Here is a 14,358-nt window from a genome sequence, read left to right as displayed (position 1 = left end):
GTTGGAGAGAGGTAACTGCTCCCCCAACATGCTCCATGCTCTGCCCCCGGGCTTGCCTTCACAGGTTCCAGCAACATCAAGCATCCCAATAAACAGCCAATACAATCCCTGGAGCGTCCTGTCCTCCCTGACTCCCACCTGTCCTTTAAGCCCAACCCAAATGCCATCTCTTCTATGAAACACCCCACTCTTCCCTAATTTACTCCATCTTGGAGTTTTCATTGAGCCCTGGCTCACTCCTGCAGCTGCAGTATTTGTTTGTCTGCTTTGATACCCTTTCTTCCTGGGCTGGAAACCCTTTTAGGTCAGGTCTGTGGCATTTCGCCCTTCATTGTCCTCCATGGAAACTAGTACATGGCCAAGGCTCGGTACATGTTCATGGAATGTGAATTAAATGAGTGAAATGGGGAGACAGTCGATTCTTGGTTCGACAGGTTATTCACTTGGTAGGTTTGTAAATCAGTAGCCAGGTAAACAGAGAGGAAAGCTAAGTCAGGCCTTTAACTTTAGATCACTATTGGTAGCCCTAGAAGAAATTTTAATGGGGAAAAGGTGTTGAAAACAGTAATGGACATTTTCCTGACTTCCATTAGCCCACAGCTGAAGCCCAAGATTGGGACATATCAACTTTCTCCAGTCCCTCTTAGCTTCCAGGGCTAATTCCTGTGGACCCTTCTGGACAGTGTCCACCGCATGCCACCGCTCAAAAAGGGGGCCAGAACCTGGTGAAAGATGGTGACACATGATGTCTCACTGCTGACCTTCTGAGTGGAGGGAAATGAGGCAAATTCAGGCCAAGCAGCTGAAGGAGGCCAACGTCTGTCTCTGGAGGAAAGACCGACTCAGAACTGGCACCGGATATGAAATGCCAGCTTCAATTGTAAGGCCTGAGGATGAATGGCAGTTAGGCCTGGGCCCAAAATATTTGGGGAAATCCAGACAATCTGGGCAACACAGCCCCTGAGAGTGAGTGGCAGCCGAGTGGCGCTGTCCAGGCCGACGTGGAGCTGCGGGAAGCTGGCGTTGAGTGCCGGGAGCTGTGGCTCTCCGGCGGCGATGAGGGTCGTCGGCGCGCCCGGGAACACAGGCGTGCGCTCCTCACCCGGGCACACTTCGGTAGGCACCATCCTGGAACTCAGCAGCGCACACCCACCCACCCCGTGCCGCGCCCCCACACTCCTCCCTGCCCCAGGAGCTCCGTTTCTCTCGACCCCGCCGGCTTTGCCGTCTGGCATTTTTCATTCCCAGGATTCGACTGTGTGGCACCTGGCTTTCCCGGGGCAGAGCAGGGCCGGAGCCTGTGCAATTCAATTCCGCGTTAGCAGGAGGGAGCCCTCTCCGACAGGGAGAGGGAAACGGTTAGAGGGACATCTCTTCCAGTGGCCCGTGGCAAACACACATCTGAAGGCTCATAACCACCCGCCCGGGCTCCGGGGAGTCAGGCCGGCAGCAAGCCTCCCGCAGGAGCACGTTGAAGAGCAAGGCCACGGAATCTGAGACACTGGTTCGTAATGGAAACCACGGCTCAGCTCGAACCCTGGCAGCAACACCACGAGAGTGGGCCCAACCGTCACTTCCACAAGGGTTTTAACTGAAGCCACCCTGACTTACGCGTCACCGAGTGCCTTTTTCAGCCTGAGATGGTGTCCGAAATGTATTGCATTTTCGGGGCCCGGGGTGGGGGTCCTGTTATAACTGTGTCCTAGGAGAATAAAGTAGGCCCCTCACACATCGAGATCGGTGCTCACATTTCATTTCCATCTGATCAGACTTCAGGAAGTCTGTCACCCTATTTGACTGGCATCCGTAACCTCCGGTAGGCACCCAGAGCGGAAGACTCACGGCTGCTCTTGCTCCTTCCTGCAGCTTTGCTCTGATGGCTGCTGTTGTCGGAGGCTTTTCCCAGGTGAGTTCACAGGTCCCCTCGCCTCTCAGGGCCTCCAGGTGCCAGCCTTCCCCCTAACACAGTTCCCCAGTGTCCCACTACTGAGGGCCTTGGGACCCAACCATGATTTTTTTTTTTTTTTTTATCCTCACCCGAGGACATTTTTCCATTCTTTGTTCAGGTAGAGTGGGAGGGAGAGAGAGGAACAGAGAGAGAGAGAGAAACATCGATGTGAAAGGAACACATCGAGTGGCTGCCACCCGCACATCCGACCAGGGCCGGGGACAAACTGCAACCGAGGTACGCGCCCTTAGCGGGAACCGAACCCGGGTCTCTCAGGACCACAGGCCGATGCTCTAACCGCTGAGCCAAACCGGCCAGGGCCCAACCATGATTTTTTAAGAGCTTCCTGTGTGGCCTCCGTGGTCCCCCACAGCTACACCCACTTGTACACACACATCCACACCACACCACACACACACAGACTCCCTTACACACACACACACACACACACACACATTCCCAGCCCCACTGACAGGGATTCTCACCCCAGGGCTCCTCAGTGCTTGACCCCACCTCATTGATTCGGGTTTGGGGAGCCCCTCCTGGTCCTGGCTCGCTCAGGAAACTGCACAGAAGCCGTGACCCCTCTTCGGCCCTCACTAAAGAGAAACTCTTTCAGGTGAGAACTTCCATCCTCGCCTGGACCCCACCCGGAAGCCTGGCAGAGCGGCTGGCAGATTCGGGGCTCAGTGCACGTCTGCTGAATGGGGTCAAGGGCTCTGAGTCACTGCCTTCTCCATGCTGGCAGGGAGGTGCCCCTGCCTGGGACTTCCCTCACCAGGGACGTCCCGCCTCTCCATCCTTTGCAGTGGATTCCCTCTTCTGTACGAGGGGGACCCCCGCTGTAGGCAGGTCCCCTCTCCAGGCCTCCACAGCGTGCAGCAGAAGGACCAGGTATTTCCTGCAGCTTCTGCAAATTAGTTGCTCACCCTACAATGGGGTCTGGCTTTCTTAGTGACCCAAACACAGGGGCACACACACACACACACGCACGCACGCACGCACACCAGTCCTTTACTCCTGTCTCACCTTTGGCTAGATCTGCAGGGTCTAGGGACCTCCCTAGGATGTCACCAGGCAGGGTCAGGATGGGTGGGGTCGGGCTCTCCAGCCAGGAGCTGGAGGATCGGCAGCCTAGGGCTGCCCACTCTGGAGGCTGGTCTGTGAGCCACGCTCATATACACGCACTGGCGGGGCGAGTGGGCACAGGGTGACAGTGGCGAGTGCTGCTCGGAAGGAAGGGAAGGAACTGTCATTCAGTGCACCGTCGCACCAGATTCCAGTCAGTCACTTAGACAGTACGGTCAGCTTCTCACACAAGCAGCCAGGTTATTCTCACTTTTGAAAATCAGGGGGAGCAGTTTGCCACTTTCATAAAAACTGGTGGTTTTCCCTGGGGTCAAAGATTTTCATTGCTCTGTGTTTGGATGTTTGGAATTGAGACTGGAATTTTGTAACCAGATAATTGTCTTCGTCTCCCTTTCACCTGTCCCTCTGTCGTGGGGTGCACATGTCCTGTGGGGTTCATAATTCGCGAAGTCATTAGGAACACAGTGTCCTACCTAGTGCTCAGGAGGGGCGGCAACACAGTAAATTAGCTGACGAAGCTAAATTGGGCCGCGCTGTGATCCTCAGACGGATAAAGAACAGACAGATAAAGAACAAAAACAGTATAACAAGTTAGAAATGCAATAAGTTAATAAAAACATTCCCATGGAAAAATACGAGCTACAGCTGGAGGAGGAGGGACACAGGATGATGGAAATCCAGGAAACAGCGAGTCCATGAAATAGTGTGATTTGGCAAGCAGTCATGCCCAGGAGCGATTTATGGGCTGAGACTGGATGGGTGTGCAATGTGATATGACAGCTAAATAAGCAGAGGGAGTCCGGTCCTCACAGCCATCACTGCCCCGCTGCACATGGCCAGAGCGCCTGGCCCCACAGCCGTGCATCTGGGGACCATCCGCGGCCATTCAGTGGACACCCACTGTGGGTCAGGCACTGAGCACACAGTCCTGTCACCCTCCCGAGACTCCGAGGCAGGTACGATCACTCTGCAGAAAGGTGACGCTCAGATGGATCACAGAGCTGGAAAGAGGCAAGCTGAAATTTAACCTCATGCCCATCCGATTCCCAAATCTCTCCGCTACACTTTATAAGTGGCCACCACTCAGGCAGCGAAGAGGCGAGTGACAAGGGAGGACCTCACTGTCCAGGGCTGACAGGAGCACTCCGGTGACCTCTGGCTGTGGTTAGTGCAAGGTGCAGAGAGAAGGGAGACAGTTGACCTGTCTCTCAACACCTGTGTGACTGTAAGAAGCAGTTCGCCTCTCTGTGCCTTGGTTTCTTCAACCACAAAGTGGAGCGATCTCATCCATGCTGGCATGTGACAAGTACGCGAATAAGATTGTCAGCCTTGGTGAACCGCACGGCACAGGAACCTCATGAGAACCTCACCAGCGTTGTAAGCCAACCTGTGGCCTGCCGGCACTTGAGCTGTTTCGCTTCTACGTATTCCTCACCCCCAGCCGCTTCGACCTCCTGCATTTGAAATGTGTGTGACGTTACGCCAGCTTAGAAAGAGGGTGACTGTCACCAGGAGCAAACGCTCCGTCTGCCACGAAGGGCTCCGTGTGTCCACCTGGCTATGGCCTCCTCCGTTAAGTTCGTTGTCTCACAGGGAAGCACCTGCAGTCTAAGAAATGCTCGTTCTGACGGGAAGACACGTTTCGGGGAGTGATGGTTCCGGAACCCAGCCCGAATGAAGAGCGGCTGGAGGAAGTGCAGATTTACAAGACGGGTAAGAGGAACGTGAGTGGCATCTTCAAACGTTTGACTGAATGGACCGGTGGGGATGCACACACTCTAAGCTGTGCCGGAGGGCGGAGCCAGAAGAAAGGAATGACGGGTGGTAGCGGGGCGCCAGACGGTCAGAGAGGACCGCCTCTGGGCTTAAGGGCTTTGCCAGAAAAATTAGATGATTACATTAGATGCTGTGTTCCAACAATTCTGACAGCAGTTGGGTACCCTACAATTCCATTCAATGCTGACACTACCCCGAGTTAAGAGCAAGCAGCCTTGCATGTTAAGGGGCTCAGTTCTGCTGCTCAGTTCAGGTGGCAGCCACCAGTCCAGGATCCCCAGCCCGCCTGCACGTGTACTGGACGTGGCCACAATGTGAGGTTCTCACTACTCCCTCCAGGTTCAATAGTTCACTGGAAGGAGTCTCGGAACTCTGTAAGCTGCTGTCCTTATGATTACAGTTTCCTTATAAAGGATACAACTCAGAAAGAGCCACGTGGAAGAGATGCAACAGAGGAGGGGCACAGAGCACCCTAGTTCCTTTCGGGCGAACCCTCCCAGCAGACTAATGTGTCTGTTAGTCCAGAAACTCCCCGGCCCTGTGGTCCCAGGGTGTTATGCGGGGCTTCCCTGTGTGGGCCTGGGTGATGAAACCAGTGGCTGCCGATTGAACTCAACCGTACGGGTCAGAGCAAGGGCTGAAACTTCTAACCGTCTCATCCGGGGCTTGGTCCCTCCCGTGACCAGCCTCCATCCTGACGCTATCGAGTCCCTCCCCTGCCCCCAGCCATCCATTAGCATAAACTCAGGTGTGGGAGAGAGGGCTCCTTGCATAACAGCAGAAAACACTCCTGTCACTCAGGAGACCCCAAGGGTTTTAGGAGCCTGTGCTAGGAACCTAGGATGAGGCCCAAATATGTTTCGTATTATACCACAGACACACTTTGTCGTCCCTTCTGTCGCAACCGTGCTACATCTAGTGTTTCTAAAACTGGTTATGCGGTACAGGTCAGCCCCGAGTAAGACAACGAGTTCATACCTAGAGCTCTTTGGCAATGTCGTGGGCTTCCCTCCTGGGTCCCAGCTCCCTAGAACGGGAAGTGATGCCCGTGGACGACCCGAGGCTGAGAGGGAGTCCCCCGCCGAGTGGTGGTTTGGTGCAGGGGCTCCCTGGCCACGGCCGTTGGGGCACAGCGGAACCTAACTGCCCTGCTTGGTTTCAGAGGCGAGATCTGCTTCCGTTCTGGATGAACAGCACTGGCAAGAGGGAAGGCTGGCAGCGTGGATGGCACGGGTATGACAATGAGCTCATGGACATGAGGGGCATCTTCCTGGCCTTTGGACCCGGTAGGTGGGGAAATGACAAAATTCTCGTAGTCATCCGTTCCCAAGGATGTGTCCCCAGGGGCCCGTGGCGAGCGTCAAGGCTGGCGTGATTTCTTTATGAGCCAAGCTGAGCAAACCCAGCCGGTCTCCATGAAACGTCTTTCGCTGGCTCGCTTTCAAATGCTTCTTGGGTTTGGCAAAGGTGGCCACATAGTTTTCCTTGTAAATTCTAAATCTCGAGTGCAGTGAAGAAAATGCATTCCACATGTTTGTGATTCATTTTTTACTTAATTCATCACAGTGTGATTTCACAGCTATCTGATGTCCAGGAAAGCGTAACAGACACCAGGTTGCAGACAGCTCTGAGTTTCAACACCGGTGTGGCTGTTTCACAGGGTCGGAATCTTCCACAGTTCTTCCTCATCCAGAGCAGCCGCCCCTGTGGGGCTCCTTCGGTTTAGGGCCAACCAGGAGCTGGGATGCGCCCAAGGGCGGGCTAGGAAATGACCTGGATACTGACTTTGGGCATCAACTAGAATGATGAGGAATGTCCTGGATGAAAGCAAATGTACTGTGCCTCCCTCGACCAGATAAATTCCCAGGGCTGGCAGAGAACAGGGGTGAAGAGGGCCTGTTTGGTCATTTGCTTTAACTACTGAGAGCACCACCAATTCACGTTCTGGAAGAGTTTATCAAACACTGCGAAGATCATACTACTACCCCAACGCCGCCTTTCAAAAAACAGTTAGGACAAAGAGCATTAGACTAGCCATTATCCCTCAGTTGACCGGCTCACGAGCTACTCTTCTTTCTTACAGCTGTCCACCCTCCTGGTTGAATATAATCAGCTGACCCTGATCCGCATTCCAAATGCCCTTTTCTGGATGTTGATCCAAGTGCTTCTGCCCATGAACTCCATGCTTTCCTTTCAAATGATACATTGGAGATTTCCCCTAGAAGCCCTGCTCTTCACCATGTAGCAAAACAAAGAGAGACATCATGCCACCTGCCTTGGGTCATCCACTTACCACAGAACTGTGGCTGAGAACCAGGGGTGTGCGTCTCGGCACCCTCCCAGGGGCCCTCCGGCTAGCTGAGCTGAGGGAACACAGGGGTCCAGATCCTTTCCCACTTGTGATTCAAGTTCCCCGTCCCGAAGGAAGCATCAGAAACAGTAGCAGCCGACAAATGTCTGCTGCGTTCAGGACATGGGCTAAGGGGGTGCAGAGGGTGTCCAGCATGTTGCCATCAGCCAATAATAGCTATCAGGTGCTCCCTGTCAGCCGCGCCCCTGTCAGACCGGTGCAGCTCACCGCTCAGTGAATGAGTGATGAAGCCCCGCGGACTTCGTGGAGGTCAACTGCTAGATTAGGTTGGAGACACTCCAGGGCCACGGCCTTTATACGGCAAAGCACCAGACAGACGGGCTTTCGTTCAAAAGCATCACCTCCTCCTTCCCTGGGGAGAAAAAAGAAAGATCATAAATGCAAAACAGTGGTCAGTTGAAGGAGTGTTTATGAACAAGTCACAGGCATATTTTAAAGCAGCAGCAAACAAAAAAAAATGTTAAACAAAATACCCGAAGCTGCATTCGCTTGGAGTTGAACTCGGTGGGGAGAGCTCGTCCATTAGCAAGCCTCCTTTAAAAGTAAAAGCCGGGGTCTTTTATAGACGGAAAGACGACCCCTGATGAAAATGGACTGGGCTAATTGCAGAAATGCTTCCAGGAAGACGCAGCCTGGAGAGTCCCCCGCCGACCATCCCGTCTCCGGCTCCAAGGCTCATGAAAGATTGAACAGCTTTACACGCTGGCTGTTTACTCAGAAGGAAATGTAAGAGCAAGGCCGTGAAGAGCTATCAGCTGCACTTCGAGATAAAGGAACGTCCCTCCTGATTAATTGCATGTGCCTCTCACATGGGGAGGAGGCTTGGCATCGTGGTGGCGGCCCACATATAGTTCTAGAAGTCAGGGAGTCTGGTCCAGCTAAGGGAAAGGAAGACAGTTCTGGAAGCCTGCCTCTGTCTGGCTAATCCCAGTTTCTGACTGGAACAATCTGGCCCCGGAGAAATCCATGTTCCTGGGAAGACAGCAGGGCCGTGATTCAGCGAGCCAGAGAGCCCCTCGGGGAGCAGCCCAGGACGGCGGGCACCCCTGGGGCCTGCACACCTCCTCCCTTTGAGAGAAACAGTGTATATAGCCACACAATTTGCACCCACGGGAATAGCTCAGTGTCCCAATCCAGGTTCGAAATGCCACCCAGAGCTAGCAGAGCTTGGGTCCTCCCACATTGGATTAGGTATTGGTTTGCTCCTCAGGAATTGTCTAGAAGCTCTCATTCCAGCCCAAATCACGTCTGCATTTGGCCCAAAGTCCCAGCCCTGCAGAAGAGGACGCCCTCAGAGGAGGGGGAGGAGGGGTGAGATAAGCCAAAGAACTTACATGCGTAACCAATGGACATAGACAACAGTGCCGGGTGAGGGGCGGGATCGGGAGGAGGGTGTCTTCCGGACCAAAGGAGAAGCATCTATAACAAAAATAACTAATAAAAAAAATAAAAATATAAAACAAATCAGATCGAATGGGAAAGAAAACCCAATTCTCCTTCCTGCTTGCGTGCACAGGATTTGATTTGGTGCTTTGCACGTAGAAGAATGGTCCTTCTCCAACACGTCTGTCTACAGAGCTCATCTCAATGTGTTTGCCAAGGGTTAAAGAAGTGGGTGTTTGAAAGGTCCCCTGTGGACTCACTGCTGCCTGCCCCCTCCCACCCTCTGCCACCCACACACATGACAAGGACATGCCACCCCATGACATCACACTCAAGGTCGTGGCAAGTCAGAAGGAGGGAGAGGACCGGCTTTCCCATCGCGGGGCAGCCTTCCCGTGGACCCGTCCGGCTGCCGCGCAGTCCTCTCGGGAAGCACCGCCACCATCTCGTCTACGTGTATAGTTTCCGTGATGTTAGGAAGGGACGGCATCCTGGGGCAGCCTCGACGCTCTCCTCTCCTGGGAGCTCCTGGGTTTTTTTAAAAACCATTTTTACCCTGAGGTGATGCTGATCTTCATTCTCCCTGCCCCAGAAGTAAAGTGAGCTCGCCAGAGAATTTAAGCATTTTCAATCCATCACTTGCCCTTGCTGGGCATTTATTCTCCATGTCTATTAATAATACTAGCTACCACCTGGCCGGTGTGGCTCAGTGGCTGAGCATCGACCCATGCACCAAGAGGTCAATGGTTGGATTCCTGGTCAGGGCACAGGCCCAGGTTGTGGGCCAGATTCCCAGTGGGGGCATGCAGGAGGCGGCCAGTCAATGTTCTTTCTCATCAATGTTTCTACCTCTTTCTTCTTCACCCTTCTTCTCTCTCTGAAATCAATAAAGAAAAATATTTTTAAAAAGTAATAATATGTGACCATTTATTGAGCACATACTACGTGCCTGCAGCTATGACGAGGTACCATTTCCCTGCCCATTTCCTGAGGTTACCCAGCGGGTACGTGGCTGCAGGCTGGTCGCACAGCCCATGCTTGCCCTGGACCCTACGTGCTCTGGGGCAGAGTTTTCTGTATGTACTTGTCTGGCATATTTGTCGTTTTGGGGGAGACAAAAGAGCAGAATGTAATGTTAGCACTTTCGGGTGATGCTGCTGTTGTTTCTGTTTGCTTTGTAAATAAAGCCTGCGTGGCCATTCTAGCAAAGCAGCTGTAAAGGTTACAGCCCCCAAACTCCCCATTTCCTTAAAAACCCTTCGATGACTGGACGGCCATGCAGAGGCCTTACTGATAAAATCTCCCTTCTCAATTCAGCCCCAGTGTGGCTTTGGGTATTTTGTTGAAAGTTCTGGTTTGAGGCTTCAAAGACAAACTGCTTGTGGACATTATTACCAAACTCTTCCACTGGCTCTTAAATGGACAAACACCTTGCAGCCAGCATCGTGCTCGCCTCCCTCGGGGAAGGAGAAGGCGCACTCCTGGTTGAAATCCCTCCTTCGGTGCCCTGATTACGGTGCTGTGAACAGCCAGTCCTGCCCTTCACACCTGTGTCCCCGCTGGAGGTCGGGCAGCCCTGGGTTCCTGGAAGCACAACTCTCCTCCATTAGATCTCCCAGAACCTCCCGGCTCTGTAACCCCAATGCCAGTTTGACTGTTCCCCACGTGGCCGTGTTCTCTCACCTGCTAGTGAAAGGCTCCCAGAGAAGGTTCAGATGATCTTCCCAATGTGTTCAGGGAGACATCACTTGGCTCTGAGCTCCCAGCTCCAGGGAGACGGCGGTTCTCATCCCATCCAGCCCTGGGACCTCCATGTGGCAGGAAAATGAAGCAACATTGAGTCACTGTGGGGTCTCTGCAGTCGAAATGGGCAACCAGTCCCTGCGAGATAAGTGTTCTGAAAGACAACAATACCCTTTAACTGGGATTTGGAGAGTCCACGAAGACATCAAAGGTCTGTGAGCACACCTGCCCTCCTGTGCTCTGCAGAAACCAGCCTGCAGGTGGCCCCCTGCACCCCAGGAAGCACAAGCTCCATTACTACAAGGAGCACAGCTATGCCAAGGTCAGCCTGTGTGCTGATCTGTCTCTTTTTGTAACATAGATTATTTTATTGATTGTTCTTTTTAAGACAGAGGTAAGGAGAGAGAAATAGAAACATTGATGAGAGAGAAGCGACAACATCATTGGCCGCCTTCTGCACGCCCCCTACTGGGGATCAAGCCCACAACCTGGGCATGTGCCGGAACCAGTGACCTCTTGGTGCATGGGTTGATGCTCAACCACTGAGCCACACCGGCCGGGTTGATTTGTTTTAAAGGAACTAATTCTCATGAGCCATGGGGAGTTACTTCCCTTCACAGCCAGTAGCCCTCCACATACTCTGCCAAGTTCACCACCATTTGGCCACGTCCCATTGACAGAGCTGATTTTCTGGTCCCAAAGCCACGTGGAGCCTGGGCATAATTCCTCAACATTGGGACTCACCCCTCTCTGCCCGGTGACTGTGACAACTTGTTTGCTTGCCTTTCCCTTTCAGATTTCAAATCCAACTTCAGAGCGGCTCCAATCCGATCCGTGGACGTCTACAACGTCATGTGCTGCGTGGCTGGCATCGCCCCGCTGCCCAATAACGGGTCCTGGTCCAGGGTGATGTGCATGCTGAAGGGCCCGGCCAGCTCGGCCCCGGCGGTCCCGCCTCGCAGTCTGGCACTGGCGTTGACACTCCTCCTGCTGCTTCAGTAGCTGCTCCTCTGTCCCAAACACAGCCGAGTGGGCCTCCAGGGGGAAAGGTTTCGTTTTCTATTTGAATAATAGCTTCATTAACACGACCAAGGCCACACAAATTGTAAATATATTATTCTTGGATAATTCTATAAAATTCCCTACTTCTTAAAAAAAAAATCTGAACTTTATTTTTTCTGAGGGTCAGGAAAATCTTGCTCTTAATGTGTTCGACTGTATGTCATTTTCTCCTTTCTTTTCATGTAGCAACTCAGACGAACTGTCTGTAGCCAACAGACTTTGACAGTCCTGGGCCACATTCTGCACAGAGCAGCCCCTCAGCTGTGCCCTGTGCACACCCAGGAGCCACCTCAGGACTTGTGGTCACAGTCCCACACTGCGCCTCCCATCCCAGAAAGAGGAGGTTCCACATGACAGCTGTAGCTGCCATCTGTCTCTGACCCAGCTCATGGAGTTTTTCCATCTTCTACAGAGACCCAGAAAGGGTGTATCTTAGCTTGGGTCACCCATCAATCAAAATCACTAAGGATTCGAGAACTCAGAATAAGGTGACAGGCATGAGCTCCCTCCCAACGTGGGGATGCACAAAAGTGTCCCGCTGGCCTTGACGAGCAGAACAGCTGACCATAGACCCGGGCTTCTGTGTGACATGTCCCAGGGCCTCATGGTTGGAAGTTTTGCCCATAGCAGGGTGAGCTGATGGACGGCCTGCGCCTGCCCATCTGCCTGCCGGCTTGCTCAGAGACGACCACTCCTTGGACCGCCGCACACAACGTAGACTATAGCAACAGCTGACATACATTACAGCTGGGAGGCCTGGCTGATGAGCGTGTGGACGCAGTTGCAGAAGTCTCAGCTCACTGCCTGGAGGGTGATGTAGAAAGCATACGTTGTATGCGTTGGTGTCCTGGAGACAGGCTGTTACGGACGACAGCAAAGCGGATCCTTGAGTGACCCTGAAGCCCAAGGAAAATGAGGACAGGGTAGAGAGAACGTGATGGAGTCAAATCCCCATCACTAACCAACAAGCCGTTGGAGGAGGAAAGTGCCACCCCGAGAGACTCGAGTTCTGTAGAGCCCCGAGATGAGCCGTTGAGCCTGGTGGAAATGTTCCCAGTTAATTCTCTGAGTTGGGTGTCGGAGATCTTGTAAAAACAAGGGCAACTACAGTTATGAGTGATTGGTGTCATCTGCACGCATCATTGCGTTAAAAACGACTTTGCACTAAATGAGGCAGCTCTGCCAGTGGGACTTTTTGTCAGGAAAATAGCGGCTCAGGTCTCCTCGGGACGATGAAGCCCTTGCAGGATGTTCCCCTTGAAAATCGGACACCAGCGCTCACCCTGAGGCAGGAGGGCTGGGAGCCGTGTCTGTACCTTGAATCACGGGAGCAGAGGATCCCTGGTTTAAAAGGTTGCATTCGTCTTCACAAAAGATTTCTAAGGGTTTATGTAACACACTTTTAAACTGCAGCATGGAATCCAATAGAAGGAAGGCAGACCAGCCTTTGTTACCCGGCTGAAAGCAAATGCGTGCTCTGGACGCTGGCAGTGGTGGCCGACATGGTTGGTCAAAGCTTCCTTCCTCCTGCCCTGGCCAGTCTGGCTGAGCAGTTAGAGCGTCGGCCTGCGGTCTGGAGAGATCCGGGTTCGGTTCCCGCTAAGGGCACGTACCTTGGTTGCAGTTTGTCCCCGGCCCTGGTTGGTCGTGCGGGTGGCAGCCACTCGATGTGTCCCTTCACATCGATGTTTCTCTCTCTCTCTCTGTTCCTCTCTCTCCCTCCCACTCTATCTGTACAAAAAATGGAAAAATATCCTCGAGTGAGGATAAAAAAAAAAAAAAAAAAAAGCTTCCTTCCTCCTTGGAGGACGGTGCTCTGTGAACGCGCGGAGCCCACCTTCCTCCCTTGTGAGGGAAGGCTCCCGAAAAGACAGCCGTGCGATTAAGTTACAGGTGGATCATGCAAACGGGGAGGGGTGTAAGCTGGTATACCTGCCACCTTGCATTTGTCTTTCCTGCTCTGGTCGACTGTTCTTTCCCCTCACTCATTCCTAAAACCTTCAAGTTACAAAATAAAATTTCACACAGAGGTCTGACAAAGTGTAGGTACACAATAAATACTCTTGAATCACTGGATTAGAATAAGATACTTTGAGAATCATGACTATTGGTAACTAATTAAGAAAATTCAGCCACTAAATGGAGAAAAAAACTTTTTTTTTTTTTTTGCCTAAAATAATGCATATGTTTTAGTGGCTTAATTCTTTGGCTAAAGGTTTTTTTTTTTTCCTCCTTGGTTTTTGTTTTAAAGTTACATTTTTTTCCCCCAGGAAAATTCTACTTTCTCTAAATGGTTTTGTTCCACAGGAGTAAACTGAGGAATACACACAGACACCTTTCTCCTGGGTTATTTTACTGCTGCATTGCTAACTCCAGGAGGACGGTAATTAGATTGACCTGCAAATACCAAAGCTAATGGAACGGAATGGTCCTTAAATCCGGGATGAGATGAATGGCCACTTTCGCTGCCTCAAGGCGTAATCTCCAGAACCAACCCAGTTAACTTTGGAAGACCAGCATCAATTAGAACACGCCCGGAGAATTCTTTCCTGCCTCAGAGTCCTGCATGATGAAGTTTCAACTCTCTTAAAACAATCCTGGAAATCCGTATCAGATCTGAGTTCAATCCCAGACACCAGGGTGTGCAAATGTCCTGGGACGGGAAGCATCTTCTGACCCACTTCAGAGACACAGGTTGAGAGGATCTGGGTGGGGCCGCAGGCAACACTTTTAAATCACGCTGATGGAAGGTTTGGATTTGCTCTAAGGAGACATGCGTTCTGAAATGACCCTGCTAGACCTGAGTCTCCTGACAGTAATTTCCTAAGCCACCAGTTCCTCCTGGGGCCATTAGGCTGGCAGCGGCTGCTGATCCCAGCTGGGACAAGCCTCCAGCCCTCCTTACACCAAAGCCGATCTGTACCCCTAGTGACGGAGAGAGGAGCCAAAAAGGCACCCTGGGCTTCCCCGTTCCCCGCTCCTTCTT

At 52.5% G+C, this 14,358-nt stretch overlaps 1 protein-coding gene across 3 annotated transcripts in view; it reads left to right on the top strand.

Annotated features, from left to right (window-relative positions):
- Window positions 1-11,967, top strand: part of ENPP6 (ectonucleotide pyrophosphatase/phosphodiesterase 6) — a 93,530-nt gene extending 81,563 nt beyond the window's left edge. Inside the window, exons 7-9 of one of the 3 annotated variants that reach the window (XM_036250072.1) lie at window positions 5,976-6,099; window positions 11,107-11,359; window positions 11,559-11,967. In XM_036250072.1, coding sequence (XP_036105965.1) covers window positions 5,976-6,099; window positions 11,107-11,312 — 330 coding nt within the window. In that variant the 3' untranslated portion in view covers window positions 11,313-11,359; window positions 11,559-11,967. Of the gene's footprint in view, window positions 1-5,975; window positions 6,100-11,106 lie in introns of all 3 variants that reach the window. The other 2 variants (XM_036250071.1, XM_036250073.1) reach the window with 2 other exon arrangements.
- The last annotated feature ends 2,391 nt before the right edge of the window (window positions 11,968-14,358 follow it).

The sequence above is a fragment of the Molossus molossus genome, unplaced genomic scaffold (assembly GCF_014108415.1).
Source record: "Molossus molossus isolate mMolMol1 unplaced genomic scaffold, mMolMol1.p scaffold_m16_p_9, whole genome shotgun sequence".
Classification (NCBI taxonomy): Eukaryota; Metazoa; Chordata; class Mammalia; order Chiroptera; family Molossidae; genus Molossus; species Molossus molossus.
This window is presented reverse-complemented; position numbering and strand designations above follow the sequence as displayed.